Raw genomic sequence first — 27,324 nt, forward strand, 5'->3', positions numbered from 1 at the left:
TATTGCCGGAGAGGATGTTTCCGTGTCCATTGTTGTATTTTGCTTGAGCCTTACAACAGAGCAGCTAGTCTCTTTTATTGAGTCTTTATAGGACGCATTAGCACGGCCCCTTTTAACTTCAGCCCTTATTTGCTGTATTGAAATTACAGTCCGGCTAGAAAAGGTCACCAGATCTTGTTGTGTGTGTAAATGACGTGATGTTTTATTATGAAATCTGAGAATATCAATGAGTTTCAGTATCCCAATCCAACATCAAGACATGGTTTGCTGAGACAGCCATTATTTATTTTCTTTTTTTTTGGCAAATGGTAAACACTGTAACTGGGACACATTGCTGGGGGCCGATGGCTGGCCCAACAAAGGGATACTGGGTATCAATTAGAAGGTTTACGGAGAGGATCTACCAGTGGGAGTGACTTACAGATCCATGCTGCACACAGTTGGCAAACAGACCATGGCATGGACTCTGTATGATTTTGCATCAGGGGAAAAAAAACCCCACGAAATTACGATGCCTATAATTCTAAGCTTGGGGTAATTCCATCGTTACTGCTTCTTACACGGTTAAGCACAGAGAACAATGTGTTCTTAAGTGATCTAACACCGCAAAAAAATGAGCACTATAAAAGATTTCATTAGGAACATTGCCTTTGCTAAAGGTCAGCTAATGTAAATAATGTTTAATATCACCAATTATGACATTGGCTGACTTGAGCAGAACATTTAAATTATGAAGGCAGACAGAAATTCCAACAGACACCAATAAATGCTGGAAGCAGCTTTTATGTATTTTATTGAACAGTTGGGCATCTGCTGGAGAAACCATTCAGATTCCAGGGCAATGCAGTTTTAGAAACCCCCGTAACTGAATATTTGTCAGAAGAATTTCCTCATCCCCTGGCCTGCTGTGCGATGCAGGTGGATAGGAGTGAGGCCACTGGACAGACAGAGCTACAAACATTTTCAGCTGATGTGGGGTGGTGGGGGTTCATACAGATGTGGTAACTCAAATTCGAGTCAGCTGGTACCAGAAGCTGAAGGGCATGAAGCTCTCCATCTTGTCTATGAAGAAGCTCAGAGGTGCAAAGAGGGTGCTGAAGAACTGCAGAGAGAAGAGGGGAAAAATATCTCAGAAGAAGCGTAGCATTTGGCATTAGCATATCAAAGACTGAGGACTACATTCAAGCACTGTCCTATCCTGTCCTATGACTTTTAAAATATATACATATACACATACATACAAACATATAAACACATGTATACCTGCATATTTATATATATATATATATATATATATATATATATATATATATACACACACACACACACACACACACGTAAATATTAAATAACCACACAGAGTAAATCAAACAATGGAAACCTCTACTGTACCCTTGACAAGGACATATAACTTAATTCAAATATTCAACTGCATATAAATGAGCACAATTTTAAAAGCAAACATCTAAATTTAACGACAGGGAGACTCCATCTTACTGAAGGATAAAGTTTCCCAGTACGCTGTTAGAGGTGATGTAAGACTTTGTACAGTCATGCTGTGATTTGTAGCTCGCAGAGTAGTTATATATCACTGGGCCCTTGAGCAAGGCCCTTAACCCTGACTGCTGCAGGGGCAGTTCACGCTGGCTGACCCCACACTCTGACCCCAAATCTTGCTTTCACCTGTCTGTGTCTCTCGCAGATAGCAGGATGCGATATGTGAAAAATTACCCAATTTACCTCTATTCAACTAAACAAGGCAATCTCAGCCACATAAATGTAATTGTCAACATTTTTCTCTAGATCTGCAATTGTCTGTAGCAGTGTTTTGGTGTCTGCTAACGGAAACACATTCCAGAATAAGGAGACCTCCGCCAATAAGGATTTGAGTATTGTCATGCGCTCCTAGTACTGTGAGATTCTTGTATTGACCCAGAAACTCATGACGACCAACGTAGAGAATAAATACCAATAACAATGAGGACACAACAGACACCAAGTGGCATCCTGGAGTATGTGAAACATTACATGAGGAGGGATGACGTTGTGAGTGACTGCAGCGGTAGCTAGATTATGTAACAGTGTAGCAGTATTACTATTAAAGTGGAGTGTAAATCAGGGCCTGTAGAGCAGTCCTATGACCTCTGGATAAAAACTGTCCCTGAATCTTGATGTCCGGGTGTTTATGGTCTATAACTGCTTGCCAGAGGGGAGGAGGGAGAGAAGTGCCTGTGCAGGATGACTGGAATTCTTCAAGATGTGATCTGCTTTTTCGAAGAAGCATATGGTGTAAGTGTCCTGGTCTGCCAAGTGTGGCTCCAGGTGATGCTCCGTCCCACATTCACTAGCCTTATAGATGTTACCGTCCTGTGCTGAAGTCATGAAGATGTTTGCGAGGGCTGCTGCTGCCATCTGGGACCGTCCTCAGACGCCTGAGAAAATAAAGATGCTGGTGGCTGGGGGTGGTGACCACTCAGGGTCAGGGGGGACTCCGATAAATTTACGGCTGCCGATTCTCTCCTCAGCTTCTCTGCCAACGTAGCCAGGACTGGGAGCTGCTCCCTGAAGTCAACGGCCAGCTCCATAGTCTCGCTAACGTTTTCCTCTTGCCTCACCTCCTCCCTGTTGGCCATCGTGCCGGGAACAGGCCCATTAAGCTGGTGTCGTCAGCAAACTTGATAATTGAGTTGGTCCTGTGGCTGAGAACATACAAAGATCCCAAGCGAAGAAATGTCCAGCCAAAGTTACAGGTCCAGTTAGGCAGCTCATTAATATCTTAACTGGACAGCAGTCCAGTAGTTTTGGACGGTGACTTCCTTCCCTGTGAGCTACAAGTACAACTTTGGACTAAAATACAAATGAGAACTTGCGAGTGATACCTTGCGTTTTTAAAATATCCTACACCACGAATTAAAGTAAGGCTCTGCTTCAGTTCACCTCACTGCTGGAGGCCAACAGAGAAACCACAACTGGTCTTTTAACCATCAAGCTCTTTTTAGCAACATATGGTTTTCCATTTAATTAACCACACTTACTCCAAACTTGCATGCTGTCACACAAATAACTGCAAAATGTTTCAATTTCAACAATTACAGAAGCAATACATTGCAGTAGTTATGAGGCAATTCTGTCAACAGTTAGACATGACTGAACAACAGGAGTTAATTGCCGACGGCTATGGTGATACCGCTGCTGAAAGGTGAGTCAGCCGGGTCTTTTTCTGGTTTCTGACTGGTCTGTTTAGAAATAATCATTCATCATGTATCCTTTTCCATAACTAGTTATTCATCAGCACAGTTGAAGATCTAGACCTTATGAACACATATCAATCCTAATACATATTCTTCAGAATTAAATGTAAGTGAAAGCAAATAATATAGGTTAATGGAATACTATGGATAAGAGGTTTTCAAACGTGAAGGCATTTAAAACCATTTTTAATTCGATAGGGAAACTGAAGGAAGTTCAGACTTCATGCCTGGGAAAGTTTCCAGTAACTTGGCTGAAACTCTGCAAAAGGGGCCTTTCTGAGGTCAAAATGAAAGCTGAGGGGTGGACCCAGTGCAGAGAACCCTGCCTGTATTTGGCCCGACTGATGAACATTTCAATAAACACGCGTCCACTTTTGAGACGTAAACAGCGTGCGGAGATCGTGCTGCCCGTACGAGCCTCTCCCCACACCGTCGTCATTCCTTCAGCACCAATCAATCAATCAAATCACCCCAGTCCAAATGCTCACACTGTTTATCAACACATATAATCCCTTTCACTGTGACCAGATTACAGACATGCTGCTTGTAAACACTGTAGACGCTGGGCAATCACAGTGCGCTCGGTTACATCTCGCCTGCTACATACCTATCGCAGGATGCTGATACAGTACTGGGGGGTGGGGCATGTTTTCCCCAAGCTGCATAGATATGCTCTAGGTGCCATGCATGTGTACTACAGAAGGGAAAAAAATTGATACCCTGGTTTTCAAGAGATGCATTTTGGCTAATTAGCATCTAAGAAAAGGAATGAGCTTGTGTATCCTGAAATGGACGGCTGGAAGCTGGATGACAGTGGAACTACTTTCTGTCTGTGAGATCATAAGGAACCAGGAAAAAATTAATTGCAGTATCTGAGATGCCACAACAGCAGAGTCACAAATTTAACTGTAATCTCAAATTAAAAAATTAACTCCTTGACAAATTACTCCACCTGCCACTGATAATGCATGCTGACAGAATCTGAAAACTACGTTCCTACACTTTAATCCAACTACCACCATTTGATACTTCGACAAACAGGCAGTTGTAGAGCTGTAGAAAAGTGGGTTGATTTTAAGGGATTTTTTCCTATAGAGGTTCCTTATAGAACCTTTTTCCTATAGAGGTTCCTTGCATTAGAACCATTTCCTTTATAGGTGCAGCTCCTCAACCTCTACATGGTAAACACGGATCTTGAGTTCCAACATGTTAGGCAAACCATTATACAACCTCAGGCAGAGGAAAACTATGTTTCACACAACCATAGTCACATGATCAATTCCAAGATTATTGTTTTAGTAACTTCAGTGGTAATGTTTCCTCAACATTTGCACACCAACATGGGTTAATAAGCATGGCCTACACACCATAACAGCAAAGACCACCAGAAGCAGCTCTGGAGACGACCCATAGCTTTTCCCCCATTCCACCTCCCCCCAAAATAAGCAGGCTGTAGCTCCTCAGAACGGCAGAGTAAAGTCCTACCCACCAATCCACCAACCATTAAGAGGGCCTAGTGCCCCACAATTTAGGGCAATTCCCAGGATCTTAATTGTTTTAGGGGTGGTCTCTGCTTTTCCTCAGGCTGTGGGAGTTAACCTGTTGAAAGCTGGGACTTAATGAGGCCATTACAACACAGAGCAGGCCTGGCCGGTCCTGCCATAAAAGCTGCGTCTGCGGGAGTCTTCGCCATCGGCTGGGTACAGCACATGCCCCCCCCCCTGCGTTCTATACCCGGGCCCTGTTTTCAAACTGCATTCCCCAAAGGCCAGATAAACAAAACATCAAAGTCATAAACAAATGGACACGTGCGGCAGAACCAGCACGAGCAACACTAAAAACAGAAACCTTGTTTTTATTGCTCTAAGTGTCAGTTGCTGTGATTTAGTGGATTCTAAAAATAGAGGGCATGTTCAATAGCTACAGCCTGCTGTGTTACAGACAGAATAGTATAAACAGCATGAGTGACAAAAATATATCCATCCATCCATTCATCCATTTTCTGAAATCACTTATCCTATTCAGGGTCGTGGGGGTTCGGAACCTATCTCGGAGGCTACGGACACAAGGCAGGGAACAACCCAGGACGAGGCGCCAACCCACTGCAGGGCACACTCACACATATACATAATGGAAAAAAACATGAACAGAATGAATATAAAAGGTTCTAGGTATGATAGAACTGAGATGGTTCTGAAGCACTGGTTCAGATGGAAAAAAAATCACCTTTTTCAACTTACCATCAACTACAAGTTATTATTCAGGATGATCTTCCATTGGACTAAGAATACACTGATAGAAATATTATGTATGCCACAGCAAAGTACTGTACTGCCACTTACGAGCTCTTATAGCAGTCACTGACAGGGCCCTGTGCCCAAATTCACTACTTGGAAAACACTCCTAAACCGATAAGCTAAAAAAAAATACTGGGTGGAGCAGCCAGTGAAGGAAGGCACTTTCAGAAGACTGGCAGCACAAGGGAGACAGTACAAAGTGGCCTAGCAGGAACGGGCGAGGGGTAGAACGTCTAAGTGGACATCTCTGAAGTGCTCGAGGTCCTCCACTTCAGCAGAGCCAGATCTGCGGTCAAGCAGCCCCTCAGCCTTTATCACAATGCCCTCTACAAGGAAGGAGAGGATGACATACCCTTGGCTGAGTGTCGAAGGCGCACAGTTCAACTTGTCTCAGCCAGAAATGTTCTTCCAGTTAGTCTGATGCTAACTAATTTAGAAAGTAATAGTGCATTTGGATTTACAACATAGCGAAGACCCAGGCCCTGCATGCATATTTTATCATTTTATCTTTAGGTTTTTCAGTTGATTTAACATTTCATCTTATGCCAGGTGGTTTGCAGAACTTGGAATTTATACAAATATGATTCCAGATAGGCTGCTTTAGGTTTTAATCATCATGACCTCACCTGGTAGCTAGAACCCTCTGGAAACCTAATGAGACGTAAGCAGAATCAGTGGTAACGACATTCCTCTATAGACAAACCAAGTGGTGTCCTTGCGTTGTAGATGTCTGACAGTATTATTCATCATTGTGTCCTATGGCAGGTCAACTGCTTGCTCTGCTGATGGGGGCTGGGGGCAGATATGTAAGCGTCTGGGACACACTAATGAGGAGGCAGTATGGGGGATGTTGTAGTCCAGGGGGAGAATAGAGTTGCAACTCCAGATTCGTTTGTGCTGCTATTCTGACACTGATTTTCCCCAGATCTGGGATCCCAGCAGAAGCGGCTGGAACGCCACTGATAGACATTAGCACAAACTGTCTCCTCAGATGGGGGGGGGGTGGGGGGTTATCAATGCTGTGTTTGGTCACTTGCACACTTTTCCCTCCCATGCCACCACAAATGGGTCCCCTCCAAAACAAAAAGATACACAAACAGAAATGCACACGCGGTGACCCTCCAAAGTCACACACACACAGCCTGATGCAGAGGATCATGCCCAAGCGTAGGAACATATAGCCATCACCATGCTAAATGCTGCTAAGCTAACAATCTGATCTAGTGCACCGTCATGTTTACAAAACAGTCACATGGTTACTAAGCTGGACTCATTGCTTATAATTAATGCTGCTTTTTTCCGGTGAAATAGGCGAAACATGCAATATCTTGAAACTATGGGGTATGACTTCTTTATTGTGCTGGTCTGTTTATTTATTGCTTGTCTGTTTATTTACTTTGTGCTTATTGTTACTAGTGTGTCTACTCTTTTGATGTGACAGTGAAGAGGATATACCTTTAAAATTCCGTTGCTGTAGAAACAGCAATGCCAATGAAGCATCTGAATCTGAACGGATGCTGTTGATTCACACAAGGGGAGAGAGTACCATCATATCCGAGGGACAATGAGGAAACTCCCTCTTCTTTTTAAATCAAAACGCACTGAATGATGCTCAGTGAGATTGATCATGCTTAGCTGGTGGTGCGGGGGGGGGGGGGGGGTGGCTCAAGTGCACAAAAGTGTAACCTTACCCCATCCAGTGACAACAGGAGATCTCCAAGACACATCCACAAGCCTACTGATGCTGACAAAAGGCACCGTTTAGCTTTCAAGAGTTTTACCCAAAAAGGCTCTGAGGGCAGACCGAAAAATCATTGGTTCAGAGAGATAACCCATCAGAAAAAAATGGGTCCACGAAACTAGAAGAGGTGGGACCAAAACATCTGATTGGTTGGCTCCACCTCCTCTCATTGCCTGGAGCCACCTCTTCTACAATCTGATTGGTTATCTCTCTGAACCAATCATTTTTATTTCTGTTCTCCGAACATTTTTGTGTAAGTAAAACTCCCGTGAGCCACTCATCACACACACGTTGTCCAAAGGGAAACACGACTGGAGTCTCTATATGCCCTCTGTAGGGTGTCCTTCCTGGGGTGCCCAAGTGCTGTCAGCCTTCTGCCCCCCCGGATATCAGTATTGAATCAAACAGGGCAAACAGTCTGATTGGCTGTGGATACTTTATCAGACTAACACCTCTAACACTTTCATTTACTTACTTTATAAGGGCATCAGAGATCCATGTCATCAAAAACCCAGGAGATACGAAAACACCTTAGTACTTACAAGAACATGCTGTGTGCAGGAGAAAGACATAACACTTACTCTCAGTAATGGAGCAAAATCACCCTATCAGCGGCAGTATGGAAGATAAAATCTTGACACGCACCTACTGGAATTCTTCTGCAATGGCCAAGAGCAGGGAAACAACCTTTTGTTTTATAAACCTCTCCCTAACTCAGCTACTATTCTAACTGATGATTTAAGGATATCAAGGGTCCCCCTGACAGCAGACACACTAGGAAGTACTCCTTCTCTGCCTAACACAGCATGTTGGTCTCTAATTACCTATAAAACCAGCATATAAATATTAAATGTATACATGTCAGATAAAAGCATTAAACTCTGATGTAGAAACAGAACAGGCTATATGCCTACATAAGGGGCTTATGAGACGTGCAGCTTATATTCACATTCATAACAAACATACACTATATTTACTCCAGCCTTGCAGCGGAGCTCATTTCCTGAGACTAGATTCAGACTCTCTGCTGCCATTATCTTTTTTAAGTCCACATTTGGTCCTTGAATAGGTACTTCCCGCAGCTCCTGCACTCCGAGCCTCTGACATTAACAAACAAATGGTATAAGATGCAACGAAAGCAGACAAAATTGAAGATGTGGTTTTTTTTTCCACCGTTCAGATCAGGTTTGCACCCACCTACCGCTTTAGCAAAGACCCCCATGAGCTCTGGGAACTGGTGCGTGAGCATGGCCAGCATGGCTGTGAAGGAGCACAGTCCGGCCGTGAAGAGGATGAAGAAGGGTAACTCTTTCTTCGGGTACACAGACACCTCATGGAACGCTGGGGGAAGATCGGGAGATAGAGGTATGGAGTTTCAAACGAGCAGAGATGTAAACAAGAGATGAGCAGTGGAAAGGGGTTTGAGGTGGAGCTTTAGAGCGCAACAGTTAGCATCGCAGTAAAATGATGGAGTACAGCATGAATAAAACAAAGGCATTTGAAGCTTTGCAAAAACAGGCCTGTTTAACACTATTCAGTGCTGTACAACCACCCGGGAACATTAATCTAGTTGAGTATGATTGGCCACACAACCTCTCAGCTACAATTATTTCAGAATAAAAATAATAATAATAATAATACTGCAACTCTAAATCTAAAAAGAAGGAAACGCATACATTGCATGAAAACACCAAAGAGGTTTTCCAAATTAATTCATCCTCAGGACTTGCCACATATCACAACATATGCTCAGCTCAGCTCATTTGTAGAGAAAAACTTCCCCTGGCTGTACTGGAGGCGAATGCCATACATTATCAGAAATGGCAGAAAGCATATTTTGAGCCTGTTCTTGTAAGACAGAAGGCTCTGTTGGACCCTTGGCTTAAGGGGAGGGAGCCACTTACACGGCAGAAGCTCCCGGTCTGCTGTCTCTGTGCAGCCAGGGTAGGGGTAAAACAGGTGCCCCTTCTCCAGCGGATAGGGGATCATGCGGAAGGCTGGGAGAAACACAAAGTCCAAGAACTCTGTCAAAGATTCTTCCTCACACATCTGCGAATCAAATGTTTTCAAAAACAATTTCCTGATGGATCTCATAAAGAGTATTCTAAAGGAGGTAAAAACTGAAGTGTTTGTCATGGTTTCCAGAAAGCCGATTAACTAAAACAAATCAGCACTCCACTCTTCATGCTCTGAATCAATAGTTAACTACTTCAGTACCGACTAATAAAATGAGTCTCAAAATGCCAAATTTGCACTAGTCTTTTAAGCACAGTCAGTTTTGAATCAAGCATGAAGCACTGCATTCTATTATAGTTACATCACACATGATGTATGGCCTACTCTAGAGCATCGATAAAACTGATAGAGACTGGATCAGCCCCAGCAAGGCTCAGTCTGCACTGTAGAGCTTTGGGTCTTCAAATATCAGTCCTATTAAATAACAGTCAGTTGTAATAAAGCAAGCACAGCTTTCCGAAGTACACATCCAGCAGGACCGCGGGGAAAGTTAACGGATGAACAAATTTGAAACAGGCTGTGTGCATCAATGACCTACACAGTGATCTAAGTGAGCATGGCATGGCAGAGACTTGTGGGCAGGGGGAGTACTTAGAGCTACTGTAGAAATGGAAGATAGAATACCACATCTCTGTAGCATGTGTCTGCAATGACATCATCAGGAAATTGCTTATGAGGGGATATGATGAAGCATACAGCATAATGCAGGAAGCTTTACACAAGGAAGAGGAGATGGAGGGATGTAAGGGAGCTTGCGGGTCACACGTACTTCCCTCCCAAGTGCAGTGGAGAAGGTTTAAGGCTCCCTCGACTCTCTTCCAGTGCTGCATGTGGAAGAAGGCATACGCCACTGCCTCGCTGTCCCCCCGCTTCAAGATATGCTCTGGCGGCAAGATTAGGCTCTTCATCTCTAACAAGTACTGCGAACAGAAAGCGAGACATGGTTCATCTCTATCTGAAGCGATACTGCAGAGAGAGAGAGCAAGTCAGCTAAACAAGGAGTGAGAGATTAATGTGAAAAAGGGACTAGTGTTCAAGTTTTCAAAGAAATTACCCAGAAAGATATAGCATGACATCAGTATTGGGGTAGTAACCCATTAAAGACAAAGGTGGAAAGTCCAGGTACAGAAAGTACAAATCCAGACCAAGGTTTTGTTTAAACCAACCAGTTGAGTACTCTGTGACTGTGACTCTTTATACTTGGCTGGTTGGAACAAAACCATGGTCTGGATTTGTACTTTCTGGACCGGAACTTTACACCTCTGTCTGAATAGCATTTAGTTGAATCTATTGACATTTAATATCAGTACTACATTGATCTGAGATACAATAAGCCTTGACTAAACCGAAAGATAAATCATTGCCAGGCACAGCAGAATGTTTACAATATACATAGCAGAATGTACAACCTTTTATCTTTTGACGCAATTTTCGTAAATAAACAAAGGTGTCCAAAAACACCAATATACAGGCGGCTGGACAGGCCGCATGTCGACACACAATTCCCGAAGGTAAACATCAGACTTCTCACGATTCCTTGGAGACGACTCACACAATCAGTCAGCACAATATTATCAGGCACAACCTGACTCCAAAATGCACACAGAGATTGAGGCGCAGCAGTGACTTAGCTGCACTACAGTATAATGCTGAGAGGCTGAGCAGCATTTGCCCGGCAGATAAAACCCTGAGCTTGTCCCTGGTCATATGATCAGGTATCACACCAAGCTTGGTTCCCACACAATTTGGAAGAGGTGAAAGTGTTCTGTGGAGTATGCCTGACGATGATCTAATGGGACGTGCAGCAAGCCACTCCTGATTTACTCTGTACAATGTAAACTAAAAGGAGAGCCATGTGAAGCTGCCCCCCCCCCCCACTCCGGCCCCCTCGCCCGCCCGCCTGCCGCCTATCTGAAGTGTACAACCCCACGATTCATCAAGGGGTGGGGCTGGGCTGCACCCCCACCACACTGCTCAGCAAATCCCCTTCCAGGCAGTACAGTTCACACTGCTGCGAGTCTCAGACTGACACTTTTGGAGGGTTACAAGTTCCCTAATCCCCCCCATAATCCATCCTGGGCCTTGCTCTGTGAAGCAGAGGGGCTGCCCAGAGGGGCCCACAACCCCCACAGTGGGAACTCAAGCCAAGGGAGCGATCAAACCCTGCCCCCCCCACCTTCCACATCTCCCAGTCTATCCCGCAGGGTCTAGGGCACTGGAATTTTGTGAAAAGGTGATGCAATGTCACTCACATGTACTGTCATTCAGATCATAGTTTGTATAGGTACAGCTTAGAGGTCTCCTGGATTTTCTGTTTAAGACATTTGGTTGCTACTCTATACAGAAATGGTAAAAATTCTAAAAAAAATAAAAAAATTAAAAAATCACAAATTCTAATATCTACTAATTCTTCAGGGCAAGTGGCTACTTCTCCTACTCCAAAAGCTCTGGTATATATAAAGCACACGCTCCACTCTCGTCACACCATGGAAACACATCCACACATTCCCACACATTGCAACATGAGAGTTCCCGGTTCCTGAACCATGTGAGAACAGAAGGTACAAGACAGGCCGACCTGCTTTCACCTTTCCCTGCATGTATATTTGTGTGCATCCATAAGCATGCTAAAATATTTGGGCCCAGCAGAGGACAAGGGTGGGGGGGGGGGGGCAGATGATGGGTGTTTGAGTGGCACGTACCAGCAAAGGGGAGCAATGCTGGCGATGACAGAAAGTCACACCTCATTTCTTGCCCTTCTGTGCTGGGCCTTTGATGGTCGGATCGCATTTCAGCCACGTTGCCCATTTTATCCCACAGACACCAGTGAGGACCGTGAGGTGCGGCCTGGTTTTAATCTCCAGTGTGCAGCACAATGGCAGGCATGCGCCACTGGAAAGGGTCTGGAGCAGCCGCTAGTGAGCTCACACAGGTGTCTGGGGCACTTCTCAGAGCAGCAAGTCATCAGCGCAGAGCAGGTTATCGGGCCGCCAGGCCCAGTGCGTGAAGCCTGGACAGGAAGCTCACCATCCTAAATTAAGCACAGCCTTTTGTAAGGGGAAGATCGGCCCTTGACCTTCCATTACAGCTTGTAATATACACACATATATACACCTGTAACCAACTAAGGAGGTGACAAAAATTTAAACATCCAAGTCCTCAGAGAAAGTCACGACAGAGAAGGAAATATATGCTAAGATATATTTGAATAGGAGCTGGCTAACAGGCCTCTAAGTCATACTATTGTTCTGTCTCATAGGTGGTCTGGCAGTACACATAGCAATTAGGGACTAATCTAAAGGGCACATGATGCCCCTTGCTGTGTTTGTAAGCGCTGGCCTTCAGATGAGTCCATGCAGATTAGCAGAAGCTAACCGCAAAGCTTACACTCATGCATCCCAATTCAAACGCACAGCTAGATAGCATTTCAAGTTGGCGAGCCAGATTATGGACACAGAAGACATTACCATGTGCAGTCAGATCCAGGCCATCAGCCCCCCACCCCCCAGCCACCCAGCCAGCAAAGTCAAGCATGTCAATCCATCTGAGATACCATGAGAGGCCAAGGAACCCAAGGGGAAGCATATCTGTCTCTAAACACAAGTTCGCCTGGGCCCGAGTAAAACAGGGCCGTCACAGGGGCCCCACTGGCACCAGATCAGTCAAGCAGACAGACCCGGCTTCTTCCAGCAATTACTCCGCCCCTGCCAGAGGTTTATCGGGCTGGACGGGAAGAAGTGAGTGGGGGGCTTTGGAGGGTGCGGCAGATCCTGGACCAGTTCCCATAGAGCAGCTGGATCCCTGCGTGTGGAAGGTCCTGACTGGTGTAGAGAATCCTTTGGGACCCGGGTGTGATGTTAGCCCAGGGGGAATATCTGGCTGCCGTAAATCTGTCTCCTGCTCACAATCCGTCTTGGATGTGGTGTGATGTGGGGGGGCTGGGGAGGGGGGGGGGGGGGTGGGGACTATCCTCTGACAACCACAACAGTCAACCTCAACAGCTGCTCTGTGCCCAAGAACACCTTCAGCTTCCACATCATTCCTTAAGCACCCGTCAGGACACGGATGCTCGTCAGAGAAGAACATTCCATTCGGCTTTGTGTGAAAGGGATGTGTGCCTGACATTTCTGGCCTAATGAATCCACTCATCCACACCCCCACTTTTTACATTTCCTCAAAGTCCTGGAAGCTGTTTCATGCGCACAGTGTAATCTTCAGCTATATGGCTTCAACTGGAAGCTCCAATGTTTATGTAAATGTATAGGAAAAAAAGATGATCTATGCGAAACCTTACTATCCATGGCCAGTCGTTGCTATTGAAACGGTCCGGATGACTCTAACAGATCAGATGTGTCACTGTGGATTTGGCCAATAGTCCTCAGACCAAACAAAGGCAGCACCTTGTCTCTCGTCTGAGGGAAACTACGTAAAACTACCATGCTGTCTGACTTATCTATCCTAGCAGCAGATAACGCACTTTCCCTGGGGCTCGGGGTTGGGTTTCATTAGTGCCAACCAGTAGGATGGACGTCTAGGAATTATAGTCCTCCAAGTCAGAAACCTCATCCTGTTTGCACGGTTGATATTTCCCCTTTTTCAACTTGCCAATGAGCAATGGGAATTACAGGGGATTTCACCACAATTTAATAAAAGTTCCGATTGCCCCGGTTTTTTGCAAACCAATGTCAAAAACCCATTAATAAAATAACTTGACACAAACAATCTTTAACAGTGTGAAACAGATTCGGAACCTATAGCCTTGTTTTCAAAGAAATAGAGCCTTTCTGGTGATAAAACCATGATTTAGTAGCTAAATAAGAAGAAAGACAACATAGTATTTCAAACAAGTGGAAAAATACAGATGTGGCAAATGGGTTAGATGTCAGTATTGTTATTATTGTCATTATTTTTGGTTGTAGCATAGTGGGAAAATGAAGTAAGCAGTGGACAGAGACATGGGCATTCAGACACCGTCCTTCACCCATCATGGCAGTAAGTTGACTAAAGTTGAAAGGGTTTGTGATGTGGGATTGCCAGCTCTGCAAACCACATGAAAGCTAATGTAACTGGATATCCAGCATGCTGTCAGGTTACAGTTTGTTCTTCCACCTCTGAAGACTAGCTCCCAGACTTCCAAGTCTAATCCTTGTGAGATTCCCTTTTTGGGCCCACTTTAAGTCCAGAACCAGGAGAACATGTTCAATAAGCCTCTGACCCCACCGATACACTGGCAAGACCAAGAGGATCTGGAAAGGCCAAACATCTCAAGCACCATTATGAGCAAGATCTGGGAACAGCACAGGCTGAGATGAACCTGGCCGGGGTCAGGCTCAAGCTACTCCAAGATGCACCATGAAACAGATGTTATACAGCGAGGTCGAAAGCAGCTCTGCCGGATTCAAGCTGAGAACCGCCTCTGTTCCCCACCAGTTTCGCCAAATGGACGTCATCCCCACCGCCCATGACCCCATCCCCTCTCCCAGACTCCCCAGATGACGTCCACGCAGCTCACAGGGGGCTTCCTGACGTCGGATGGCCTCTCCAGCGGTGAGGCTCGCCATCCCGCGCGACCTTAAGGTCGGACACCACCGGCACACCTTTGGCAACGAGACTGCCCCAAGGTATGGAGTCTGCGGATGCGCAGCCCCAGCCGGCTAGGAACTTTCACAGGAACGTTACAAAGGCAGAGGCCGTGAGTTCGGCTGCTGGGAGAGGCGGCCTCCGCCAAGGCATGATACGTCTGCATTTGCCAGTTTAACAATTTCCTACGGGCCGGCCGCATCTCCAGCCAAATTCGTTCCAGGATATTAGAGCGAAGGTGGAGGTGCTAGCCGTCTCATCACTTCTGCTTCACTATGAAGCTGTATCCCCTGCTTCACAGGGTGTAGTTCATTCATCACCAAGAGCACTGGCACTCTATTTACCGAATGATTTGAAGCCCATAGCTGATGGGTAGACCTCACAGATGCGAAGCATGCCATCTGTGGTCTGGGAGGCTTGCCGATCATTTGCTAATGGCTATTTAAATCAAAAAACACACACTTCAATTAATAACTCTGAATAATTAAATCAATTTAACTACTAGCTATTTCACACTTCATTGGTGATGCTATTGTGCAGTGAAACTAAAAGGGGTGAAAATTAAAAACAGAAATTTATAATAACATGTGAATCGTGATCCAGTATCAGTGGCACACATGCAGTTACAATTCAGTAGAGAAATGCTGGATAATTATACTTGGGATCACTCTGTCACTTCTAGCACGTCATAATGACCTTCGTTCATATGTCGAACCAAGAGTGACATCTGCTGGTCACCTGAAGTGAAACATGCTAATAGGTCTATTCACACAGTCCACTCTCTGTCAGAGGTGATCATCCTCTAGAAGTGACCTGCATGTTCCGTCCCCTCTTAAGTACCCAGATTATAAGCTTCATCTAATACAAGTTCCCCAACGAGTATGTAGCATAGACATTATTTCACTTCAGTACTTTTATAAGAAGGAAAAATTATCAACGTTATGTATAACAGGCTAAAAAAATGAGGATAACTAACGACCCCCCCCTCTGTGGTTCGTTTTGGACACAGCGATACAGTCTTGATTTCTATAGGTCCTGACCTTTGGCACATGCGGGTTGAATTCCACGGCCCTGTGGATGGCCTCCACTGCATTCATCTCTGCTGTGTTGAGGCCCCTCCGCGATGCTGCCTCCGGGGAGAACCTACAGGGGGAGGGCAAGTTAGAGAGATGTCGAGCACAGGTGAGGTATACCTCCTCCAGGTTAGACCCACGCTTTGGATCTGGTGACCAAACCTGCAAATGCCTTCACGTTCTGAGCTATATAGCATTAGCTTAGATTTGAACAGTAATACATTACAAAAAACAGGTCAAATTAAAAAACAGCATTGAATTGGTCTGGTTACCCACTACAAGGCTTCCGAACTCTGGAATTCTTTTACCAGGTTATCCGGTACGTACTTGTCTGAGACGGCTCGCGCTTTGAGCAGTGCTGATGTGTAGCATATAGACGCCGACTTCGGCAAGCTGATGTCTGAAATCCGCAACATAGAGGAAACACAATCAGTGTATTCTGTGAAGAATCATTCAGATAAATTTAAGGGAGGATTTCAGGTCACAGGGAGGTTCTGGGCAAAAATTAGCACACTTGTGCTTCCCAACCTTGATTAGTGACACCTTTATGAATATAATACAAATAAAGCTCCGCATTATCACTGACAACAAAAATTGAAGCAAGCTCAGAATCACCTGAACTTTAATGAAGTTAGAATATTTACTGTGCAACAATATTAAGTGACATTAACTTGTAAATCCTATTTCTATTTAATTAAATTATAGTTCAGATCAAAACTATTCTGTCTATCTCCCTCTTGGCCTGAGAAGCTGTATAAGATCATAATCCCCAAGGCCCATCTCACCATCATATTTCGCAAGGACAGCTTGCACATCTGCATAGGCTTGCATCTCCAGGAGTGCTTCTAGTAAATTTTCGTGGATATTTAACATTCCCAGGAGAGGAAACTCTTTCATTAACTGTCAGAAAGGGGACAATGCAGTATGAAGCAAGAGCTCGATGTTGTTAATATTCAAATGCTTTGTTGGGTCCCTAAGATAAAAATTCAAATTACCAGGGTAAACACACACACACGCAAGGCACCTTACTTGAACTGCAAGCCACTGCAGTAATTCTAGCAAACACACCCATTTTTCCCGTCTAGCGCACGTTAGCTATCAGATTATAGCAGCCGCCCTAGTTGCCGCTGACGTTCGGCCGGCCTTTACGAGCTGCGTGCCACTGACTCACTTCTCGTATCATCTTCACGGCCTCTTTGACTCTGCCCAGTTTGCGTGCGCACATCGCCAGCCTACGCTTGATGTAGGCCAGCACGTTGGTGTCTTTTCCAGCTGCGGGAGAAAGCCCATTAAAAACAGGCCTGCTCCTAATCTTGGGATAAAAAGTCTGCTCCTTTAGGGTTTTACAGTGCGCATCTGCAAGGTGCATTAACACAATGAAAGTGCTCGCTTGGACAAACATATATTGACCTGGCCGCACTGTAAGCGATATACAGTGCATTTGTAATAAATAATTACTTAATTACTTAAATAAATAAGCTATGTATACAAAGTATATCCGAAGTATGAATCAGGTCCTGAAATGAACCAAAAGCTACTGCTGACAATCACATAATACGAGTCCAGATGCAGAAAAGAATGTTCCAGCAAGTTCTTCAGTTGAAATCCCGACAAAATCAGCAGTCAGAGGTTTTATTTTTTAGCCAGCCAGAGGCCCCACCCGCCACCCCTCACCGCTCCTGAGGGCCAGCTTGAGGAGTCGCTCGGCCTCCGTAATCGTGGTGGCCTGCTCCTCCGCCAGCAGCACATACGCCGAGGCGCACCTGGAGAGCAGAACATGCGGAACCTGAATTATTACCGTTATGAAATCTGATGATACCACTCTATCCTGGCAATGTCGCACTGGGATATCAGAAAGAACCAATTGCAAAATATTAACTTACTTTTTGATTAATATATCAAACAACATTCTAAATTGTTATTAAAATAAAGCACAATAATGCATAAAAAAAAATTAAACCTAAATGCATGATGTAAAGATTACAAAAAGTCAACTGAAAAGATGTGCTGACCTTCTCCCAATGTAAGTGAAGTTAGATGGTAGTTGAAGGTAGTAAAGTGGTACAGTAACAGATACGCAGATTCTGAATTCCCTGTTACCTTGTATAGCAATTTGTCACACGAGTTGACAAAAAGAAAACTGATATCACATGACTGACCACGACATAACGCTATAACCCAATAGCAGTGAGCGAGGGAAGGACGACTCACTCGTTATTCAGCTCAATGGCCTGGTATGCGGCCTTGATCCGGGCCTGGGGGTTCCGTTCTCTCCAGGCTTTCTGCATCACTGGAGGACAGGGGGAATGAGAAGTCTTTTGTGTTCTGTGATATAACTGGAGTTGATATTTGGACAGGTATGTCATCTCACCTGGTGTTTCAACTACAAAAGAGTCACTAAGTGAACAGCAAAACGTGAACAGCCGTTGGCTCTCATAGACTGGACTGGAGCATAACTGGTCAAACAGAAGAGGGAATAATGACCAATTGGCAGAGGTATGATGTGGCTGTTCCTGTTCACTGGCCACACCGCCAACAGCATTCATGTGTAGCTTAAGCTGCATGCGGTATCTCCCCCGTGACTGTGAGGCTCAGCTTCCCTCACTTGTGTATCTTCAATGTGTTGGTGTCCACATCAAAGGGGGGGGGGGGGCTGTCAGATTCATTGGTTACGGAGATGAACTGCAGAGTTGGGGGGAGTGGGCAAGGTTTCAAGAAGAAAGCTGGAGGCCGCAAGTCTGGGGGGGGAGGGAGTGGATAACGGTCAAGCTGAAATCACACCCCGCCCTGACAAGTTAAGGCCTTGGACGGCAGCCTGGTCATTACAGTCTTCAGTTCAGGCTGCTTCCTGTTTTATTAGTTTCTGCAGCCCTGGCTTATGAGCTTTTGCCACTGATTTGGATGCCAGCCGAGAACTTTACCAATGGATTACCTAAGACTTGCCTTTAGTGATAATGACCTGCTTTCGGATAAATATGGAAATAGGAAGAATTTCATGGATTTCATTCCCACAGCTCTTAGTTCACTTTGGACACCATACGGACTTCTCCACATCCAATTACAAAGTGGCTGTTCATTAGTGAAGCCTGCTTGTGTGACACCCTCAAAGGTATAGCAGGTATAGCATATAATGTTATAGGTGTACATCAGGCCTGAGCCCAGATCAGCGATGCAATACAGTTATGTGTCTAACAAGACTAACAAAACAGAAGTGGTCATAATCTTTTTCAAGCAGGGAAACACATCTCCTGTTTCCAGAGACCAATGAGCACAAACTGTCAGTTTTTTGGTAACCAAAGTCCATCAAGACTAAATTTTAAGAGAATGGAATTCCAAGTTAACATGAAGTAAAAACCAAGTTACACCCCGTAGCTTGTTGTGTTGGGAAATAAGGAATAGAAGATGTTGTAGAGATGAAGGGAGAGATGTGGCACAAGCCAAATTCATGGGTATAAATTTTCCAGTAGTGTAGTTACTCTTACTGTCCAAGAATAAGAAGAATGAGTCCAGCATCATGGTTTCCTGGACGTCACATCAGGTCCCATAATTTACCAAACTCTATAGCTGACAATCATAGCATAAGTAAACAGATTCAGAAAAGAAAGATCTGGTGATTACTTCTGTGGGAAGCCCTCTCCTCTGCCAGAAGCACTTATACTGAGGCACAGCAGAAGCGCAAATCAAGCAAAACTGAACAGCACTTTTTCCTTTATTAAATGTGTTAAAAAAAAACCCAGTGATACAACTCTATCCTGACAATGTCAGATTACAGTAACAGGAACAACACAATGTAAAATCATGATGATTTCAAGAAGGAAACAACCAAAGGTGTGGGTCTAGCAGACTCACTGGCACAGCGATTAACAGCAGGAAGAGTTTTCAGTAGAAACTGGAGGCTGTACGTGTTTGGGGGGGTGTGTGTGTGTGTGTGGGGGGGGCACATGGTTCAAGTTGTTCAAGATCAGGACAAAGGCTTTTGATTTTAAGGGAAACCAAGATGAAGCATTGAAGATGAGGATGTGATCACTGCTACTGGCTTATTTGAGAACCAAAACAGTGAAAAGTTAAAAGAGAAACTGATGCATGTATAAGTACACAGATCGAGGTAACAACTGACCATCAAGAGAAAGAAGACAGGTGGGATGGAGCACTTCCAAGAAGGGAAGCACAAAAACCGAGGAAGAACTGCAACATATGAGGACCATTTAGTTTTCATGCATTCCAGAGTTCACATACTCGCAGTGGTAATTCCAAAGAGAAATGGTCATCGCCTGAAGGTAGAAAGAGAATCTGCTCTGGGCCCAGATGGACAGAGCATAGCAGGGGCCTAGCAGGCTGTCTGGCGGCCCCTGGAAAAGTCTGACTGCTGAAAGGTGGTAACATGTCAACAGGAAGGGAGTGGAAAAACTGTCTAATAAAGAGCATTTCGGATCTGTCTGGATGGAACATTCTGCACATCACTCCAGAAAATATAGAGAATGTGACACCCAGGGCCTACTAAGCTCTGCCTTCAGACTGGTGACTGAAGGTTCAGCAGCACAAGATGCTGCAGATAATGAATCCTGAGTGGTCAGAGGCGTATGACCTTTATAAAACATGCTGCAAAGGAAACGTACAAAAAAAAAATCATCCACACATCTGGGGCACAAGTTCACCAATGGGAATGCAGCAGCTTCTCCCAGAAGTAAACAGGGGAACTTATGATTGACCAAATGATTACAAGAAAAAAACATACACCTGCTGTGGTTCCTCTAACTGTGGAAAGCAGACCTTAAAGTACAAATGAACAAAATTATATAATCAGCAGGAAAAAATTGCGAATATTAAATAAGGATGCACAGAAAAGCATACGAAGATATACAAACCTACATCCTCAGGTTTAAGCTGCTGTGTGTCACAGGTGAAGAATGTTTGATGGTCTTGTGCGGACAGGTTCATGTCATAGTATGTGAGGGGTTCCTTCCCAGTGACCCAGGTATACCTTCAGACAACACAAAAGCAAGATGCTGCCTCAATGGATGGACATCTGTTTGCCACATCCCCCGATGTCTGCTTTGAGGAGGGACGGTACAAAGTATCCAGCTGAAACACCACTGAGTGAGTGTGGATGGAGCACAATGAAAGTAGATGATGCTTTTATTAATACCATTCTTAAGGACTGCTGCTGCACGCATTTCCTGTTGACATATCCTACTGGGTAGCCGGGCGTCTGGAGCCTATCCCGGAAGCAATGGGCACGAGGCAGGGAACAACCCAGGATAGGGGGCCAGCCCATCACAGGACACACTCACACACCATTCACTCACACATGCACTCCTATGGGCAATTTAGTAACTCCAATTAGCCTCAGCATATTTTTTGACTGTGGGGGGAAACCGGAGTACCTGGAGGAAACCCCACGATGACATGGGGAGAACATGCAAACTCCGCCCACATGTGACCCAGGCGGAGACTCGAACCCAGGTCCAAGAGGTGTGAGGCAACAGTGCTAACCACTGCACCACCATGCCTACCCCTGGGTTTATTTTATTTTGGGTAATTTTTTTTATAGATCTCTCAGTATTTTTCACAAAAATGTCAAATATTGTGATGTCAATTTCTTTCAGTATCATACAGCCCTAACTCATACACATATCTACACATCCACCTAAACTAGATAACTATATAAGTATACCAAATTATCCAAAGGAACTGAGCTAATATATCCTAATTAAAATTTCGAATTAAATTTTCATTATATAAAAAAATATATAAATTGAGTGCCTATTTATGTATTTATCCATTTCCTTCAAGCATAGGAGCGGTGGCTCTGAAGTTAGGGATTTGTGCAGCAATCTGAAGGTTGCTGGTTTGAATCCCATGAATGCCAGCACTCATCCTACTCCGTTGGTCCCTTGAGCAAGGCTCTTAACCTGTAACCTGTCCTGGGTATGACGTTAATCTACATCCAACTCCAGCCCTGAAGGCAGGTCCTCCAACTTACAGGGAAATTTTGGGGGTTGGTGGCAGGATTGACACCCCAGCCACTAGAAAAACCCCACACTATTCCATTTGGACTAATGTGGTGCTGAGGTATCACCCACCGCATGGCTGCACTCAGGTTCTCATCCATGAGGTGGTTTGTCGTGTGGTGGGTGCAGCAACGTGCTGTAATCAGCGCACACTCCTTACCTCTTTTCAACCACATGTTTAAATTAAACTTACAGATTACAATGATTTCAAAAACTGCACAACCCCTTAATTGGACCATCAACATGAAAAGTGTTTATTCTTCATACCTGCTGTACTCTGATCCTCTGAATAAGTTTAACGGGTTCCTCCAGACTTTGCATTCTGAAAAAGATCACCAAAACATTTTTTTTTTACTAAGTGCATTGTTAGAATTCCAATTCAAACCATTTCTACTGGAATATTAATTGAAAATCAAAAATTTACTCATGGAATTCTGTATGAAGCAGAATTTATTACAAGAAGAACTGAATGTAAACAAAAGAGCTAATCTATATTGCATATAACTACTCTACAGAAAAAGTACCTGAAACACTCTGTCTAGATTCCGCATCTCCATTCACTGAGAACAAGCCTGCCGAGCTGCTATTTTCCATTCCACCCAGCAGAGGGCGCAAATGGCTGACAGAGACCTGCTCAATAAATGAGGTTCCATACTTTTGGAAGTACCACCATTCAAATATCTGACAATAGGGAAGAACACAAAGAGTTGCAGCGATCAAAACTTATGTTCAAATAACATATAAAAGAAAAATTAAAAAGCATAATTCCAAGCATCTTAAAATAATCAACCAATCAAACAAACAAAATTGGATTTAGTAAACATACAGATTTTGAAAACACACATACACTTTTCAAAAGACATAAAAATACGAAATATCTCACCAAAATGAGGCCAGAAATTAGCGATGATGTTCCAGTGAGTGCCACATAAAATTTGGGCGTCAGTGTGTTCAGGAAGACAGAAGCTTTAAAAAAGGAAATCATTTCCCACATAATTATAATTTAGTCAACTTTTACAGATCTACAAAACTCATTATCCTTCGGTGTTATGCATTAAGTTGTGACCATCAGACTGTGAAAAAATAACATTTTTAGCAAGCTAGATAAATGAGTTGCTTTTGTGGATTAGTGAAATAAAGTTTTACGGTAAGGTAAATTTAAAATTTCATAAAATATGAACGCTTCTGAAATCTTCAATGTCAGATGGCATGGTCATCTTTAAATATTTAATCTAAAAATAACTCAATGTGCAAGGTAGGTTAAAACCATGACTAATGGTCTGAAGACAAAAATTTGTTATAAAAATTGAGAGGAGAAAAGAAACCTTCACCTTACATATAAGGCCTGGTCACCCCACATTTAGCACCTAATAACAAACATGCTGTAATCAAACAGTCTTCCATAAGGCCAGTAGACATATTATTAAAGTTATCTTCGCAAGCATTTTCCACTTCGCAACTTGCATTAATTCCTTAATTATTCCCGAGATATACAAGTAACCCAGGCTATGAATAGATGTCTACAAACCGTGAATGCTGTTTGAGTATATTCTGAGGGGGGGGGCAGGCTTTGTGCTAAACTTTGTCACACTAAGAAATTGGAACAAACTGGCACACAGGCAGGAAGAAAAGGGGGGCTTCAGCCCTTCTCATAGTGTAAGTAAAATTAGAAAAGCAGAAGGTGCATTATCAGGGTCATGGTGACATTATGCTTATGCTTGACCTGCTGGGCCTAACAATGGAGGGGGTCAATGACGCTGCAACTTGGCAACAGAACAGGATAGGATAAAAGGAAAAGGGTGTGGGTACTACCGCACAGCACTGTCAAAACAAGAGTTGTATGTCACAAGAGTGGAAAGATACCAACAAGAACAGCAGACGCCCTAAACGGGTTATAAAAGCCAGACACAGACAACAGAGAGCTGAGCTTCCTTCGGTATGTACTGTTTGTGCATCTGAGCGTGGCTGCCGGATCGATCTGTACAACAAATAAAGAGAGCGGACTTACAGCCATCCTCCGCCTCCAGTGTGCATCTCTTCCTCATCAACGGACTCGGTGGAGACAGGCTCCGACAATTCATATGAATATCCTAGACGATTTAGCCGTTTAATCGCGGCATGAATTTCGAAATACTAAGACATTTATGGAAATATTCATTACTGTCCTGTATTTGCATATTTTACTTAATTTGTACATCGAGGTGTTTATTTTTTTTAAAGAGGGTGGGGGTGTAAATAGTAATGTCTTTATTCTCTGTCAGTTTCCCACTGCATGAGAGGTGGTGTTCTGACGAGTTGAACTACTTTGTCGAGTTAGGCTAATCGATAACCCCTAACCCTTACACTAAAACCTAACATTAATCCCAAAACAGTGGAACTGCACATGCGCAGAAAGGCTCGATAGCACGTCAATAGGTAGCATTGGTCGACAGAACAGTGGCAGTTCCAGACCACACTGGCGGGGTGTATCCTGCTGAGTACTTAATTATTTAGCCTAGCTGGATTCATTTGTACGAAGTCAAGATGTGTGCGTGTGCACAGCATGAAAAGAAACATTCCATGTGCATATTAACTTGCATTACGCGTATGTCATCCATAAACGAACGAACAAACAAATTAATAAAGTTAATACAATCCCGATTTATTTTTCTGTCCCGCAGTCAGAATTCATGCAATTGCTAAAATCATACACTGGATAGAAATTACGGTAAAATTTAGCACCAGCGCAGCAGCGGACTTTATCACGTGCCTGACAGCCCCACGCCATTTGCGTAAAGCGGGCCGCCTGCGTACGGGAGCAGCTACACTGCGGCTGCACGCGCTAAACAAGCCCTCAGTGTTACCCTCCGGATGTCAGAAACCGTTCCCAGGGCTAACTGTGTAAATACAGCCCATTAACCGAAAATAATCCAAAAGCTAAGTATGCTTATGCAGGAAAACCTATTAATAATATTTCAAAATACAACACCTCTAAATATAATGAAAAATAACTACTTAGCGTAACTGGCATTAATTATCTTAACATATACTACCAGCTACATATTGGTAGCTGACTGTTAAAAACAATTTTAGTCAGTAGCCATTTAATATTATCCATTTTGGAATGTAGGATTTCTTTTGAAAATGCCGCAGTCCTAAGGGTATTAGGTGTAGCAGCTAGAATGTCAGTGATAGCTAACTAGCTAGCCGGATCGTGTTAACTTCCTAGCGCCCCGTCGCCTAAGCCTGTCGGCTCAGTAGTTCCCCCGACACGGTTACCTGTTGACAGCGTTTCCTGGAGCTTCAGTGGACTCCGCAGCACGTAGATGAGAACTAAAACCATTGCGAACCAAAGAGCCCAGATGTAGGTCCATGACCAGGAAAGCCACGTTTTTAATTTCTCTGTGAATCCAAGATTCTGGCCATTGGGGTTACTGGTGTCCGCCATTTTTGCCTCAGTAACAATATAAACAGAAGAATCACGGGAATGAGGCGGAATCTCTTTGCTCTGTCGGGCCGTTCTGCGGGGGTGTGCGCCAGTTACAATGGAAGTGCCATTCATGAAATACTCCCGACAGGACCAACCTGCAACTTGTGCTCAGGCTAGATCTCACTATATACATGCAAATATATTTATTATATATAAATTTCCATGCGATGCACAACCTTTAGTAATATTCACTTGCTTATTTTTTATTATTTCACAACCTGCCCATGTTTTCTGTAAACATTTTTAAGGTCACCGTTAATATGGAATCTCACCCAGACAGTTTTTAGTCTTTTTTTTTTTTTTGTATGTTTTCCTACTTTCGGTCTTCACCTCATTTTTTAAGGCCGTGTGTGCTTATGCTTCCCAGCAAAATGTTATCTAATCGGTACTGTCTGTAGCAGTACGTGTATATCCACCCACTCTTCTTTCAGCTTACATAATACAGAGTAGCGGAGCACAAGGGAACGTAATTAAATGATGTTCCGCAATTCGTCAATAGGAAAGAAGAAAAACGTATTTTATTTATATAAGATTATTTTCTTTACTTAGGTGAAAGTAACTTCATAAAAGAAAGCACACTTCCACGTGACTGGAAAGAGGACGAATGCTGAGGCAGTGAGCACAGATGATCACTTTCTCAGGGCAATTATAGGGCTTTCGCGATTTACGGGACAGCTGCACAACCTTGAGATACTTTTGTCTGTTTCTCTAGACTTGACAGAACATTCTATCTCGAGCTTTTGCGACTGTCTTTAGCTTTGCGGCTAATTAGTTCTATCTTATCATGTCAAGGTCGAACGGTTAGTAAAACAGGTGGGTTTCATTTTCGTGCATCAATACGGTCACATGGTTGCAGATGAATATATTTCAGCACTCCATACAGTATATACGTGAAAGCAAAAAATAAGTGGAATAATAATTTATGGTTATTAACAATGCAATTATTAAATGACATTCCTTGAAATATATGTCTAACCTGATATCCCCAAAGGCTAGCAACATAAATAACAGTAATAATGAGGTAGTACTACGGTTCAGCTGGTACCTTTTGATACAGTGCACCTTTGGGATCATAGGCATTGAATGTGCATATTCAATTTACCCATATGCATGTGGGTCTCTGTCTTCTTTTCATAGTCAGGCTGGGTAAATTGCTCACTATAAACTAATCTCATTTATGATTGAATGTTATTGTGTGCATTTGTGAGTTATTAAAATTAATGATTGTGCGCCCTATTACATGTCCCATGCTTTCTAGACTATGCTGTCTACTGTAGCAAATATAATTAGACGTCGTTATCTAAGATGAATCATAAACATTACTAATCTTCACAGCCACATTCCAACTGTTGTAGTAAATCTATGCAAGCAGGCTATGGTAAAAGCATACATATTTTAAAACGTTTTAAATGAGAAATAATACTCCCTACATACTCATTAGATAATAGGATGAATATTGAAATAAGTTAATAGGAGAAACCTATTTTAAATCTACACTATGTGGAAGAAAATTTTGAAGGAATTACAGAGAGTGATATAACCTTATTATTCATGAGTGAACTAATATACATAGCACATATTGTGAGGTTGACTGATTCTAGAAAATATCAGAAATATAATGTTCATAAAGCATACAGGAGTGCTCATGCAAGAATGACAAAAAAAAATAGATAAAACTGTTAGTCTGCGAAAGTCTTCTAAATAAAGTGTGGAAAAGAAACGCAAGGTCAATAGAAGGGCAAGATCAATCATAAGATAACATTCCAGGTCTTGAGACAGAAGTTATGCGAAAGATGTGATTATTTGAAGAAAACTGAGAAGCATTTTAAAATATGCTTAGAGAATTAAAAAGCTAAGAGGTGATCTGAAGTGTATGTTGAATATGA

At 43.4% G+C, this 27,324-nt stretch overlaps 1 protein-coding gene across 1 annotated transcript; it reads right to left on the reverse strand.

Annotated features, from left to right (window-relative positions):
- Positions 1-767: 767 nt before the first annotated feature.
- On the reverse strand, positions 768-26,641 carry LOC125745267 (suppressor of tumorigenicity 7 protein-like). Its single transcript, XM_049017939.1, has 15 exons — positions 25,228-26,641; positions 22,853-22,935; positions 22,494-22,650; positions 22,237-22,291; positions 20,824-20,939; positions 18,170-18,248; positions 17,633-17,721; positions 17,130-17,230; positions 16,744-16,858; positions 16,286-16,358; positions 15,926-16,028; positions 10,075-10,225; positions 9,194-9,286; positions 8,491-8,630; positions 768-1,102 (listed from the first exon to the last, which is right to left on the reverse strand). The coding sequence occupies exons 1-15, from the start codon at positions 25,508-25,510 to the stop codon at positions 1,007-1,009; spliced, it is 1,734 nt and encodes a 577-aa protein (XP_048873896.1). The 5' UTR covers positions 25,511-26,641; the 3' UTR covers positions 768-1,006.
- Between the last annotated feature and the right edge of the window lie 683 nt (positions 26,642-27,324).

Source organism: Brienomyrus brachyistius, chromosome 6 (genome assembly GCF_023856365.1).
Source record: "Brienomyrus brachyistius isolate T26 chromosome 6, BBRACH_0.4, whole genome shotgun sequence".
Taxonomy (NCBI): Eukaryota; Metazoa; Chordata; class Actinopteri; order Osteoglossiformes; family Mormyridae; genus Brienomyrus; species Brienomyrus brachyistius.

Bases quoted from the DNA above. Each gene is read 5' to 3' on its own strand.
- LOC125745267 (XM_049017939.1), bottom strand. From the start codon at position 25,510: ATGAATGGCACTTCCATTGTAACTGGCGCACACCCCCGCAGAACGGCC. The intron at 22,936-25,227 runs GTAACCGTGTCG...CCTTTTTTAAAG, and splicing joins CCAGGAAACGCTGTCAACAG to CTTCTGTCTTCCTGAACACA. The intron at 16,359-16,743 runs GTGAGATGGGCC...TGCGGATTTCAG, and splicing joins TGTCCTTGCGAAATATGATG to ACATCAGCTTGCCGAAGTCG.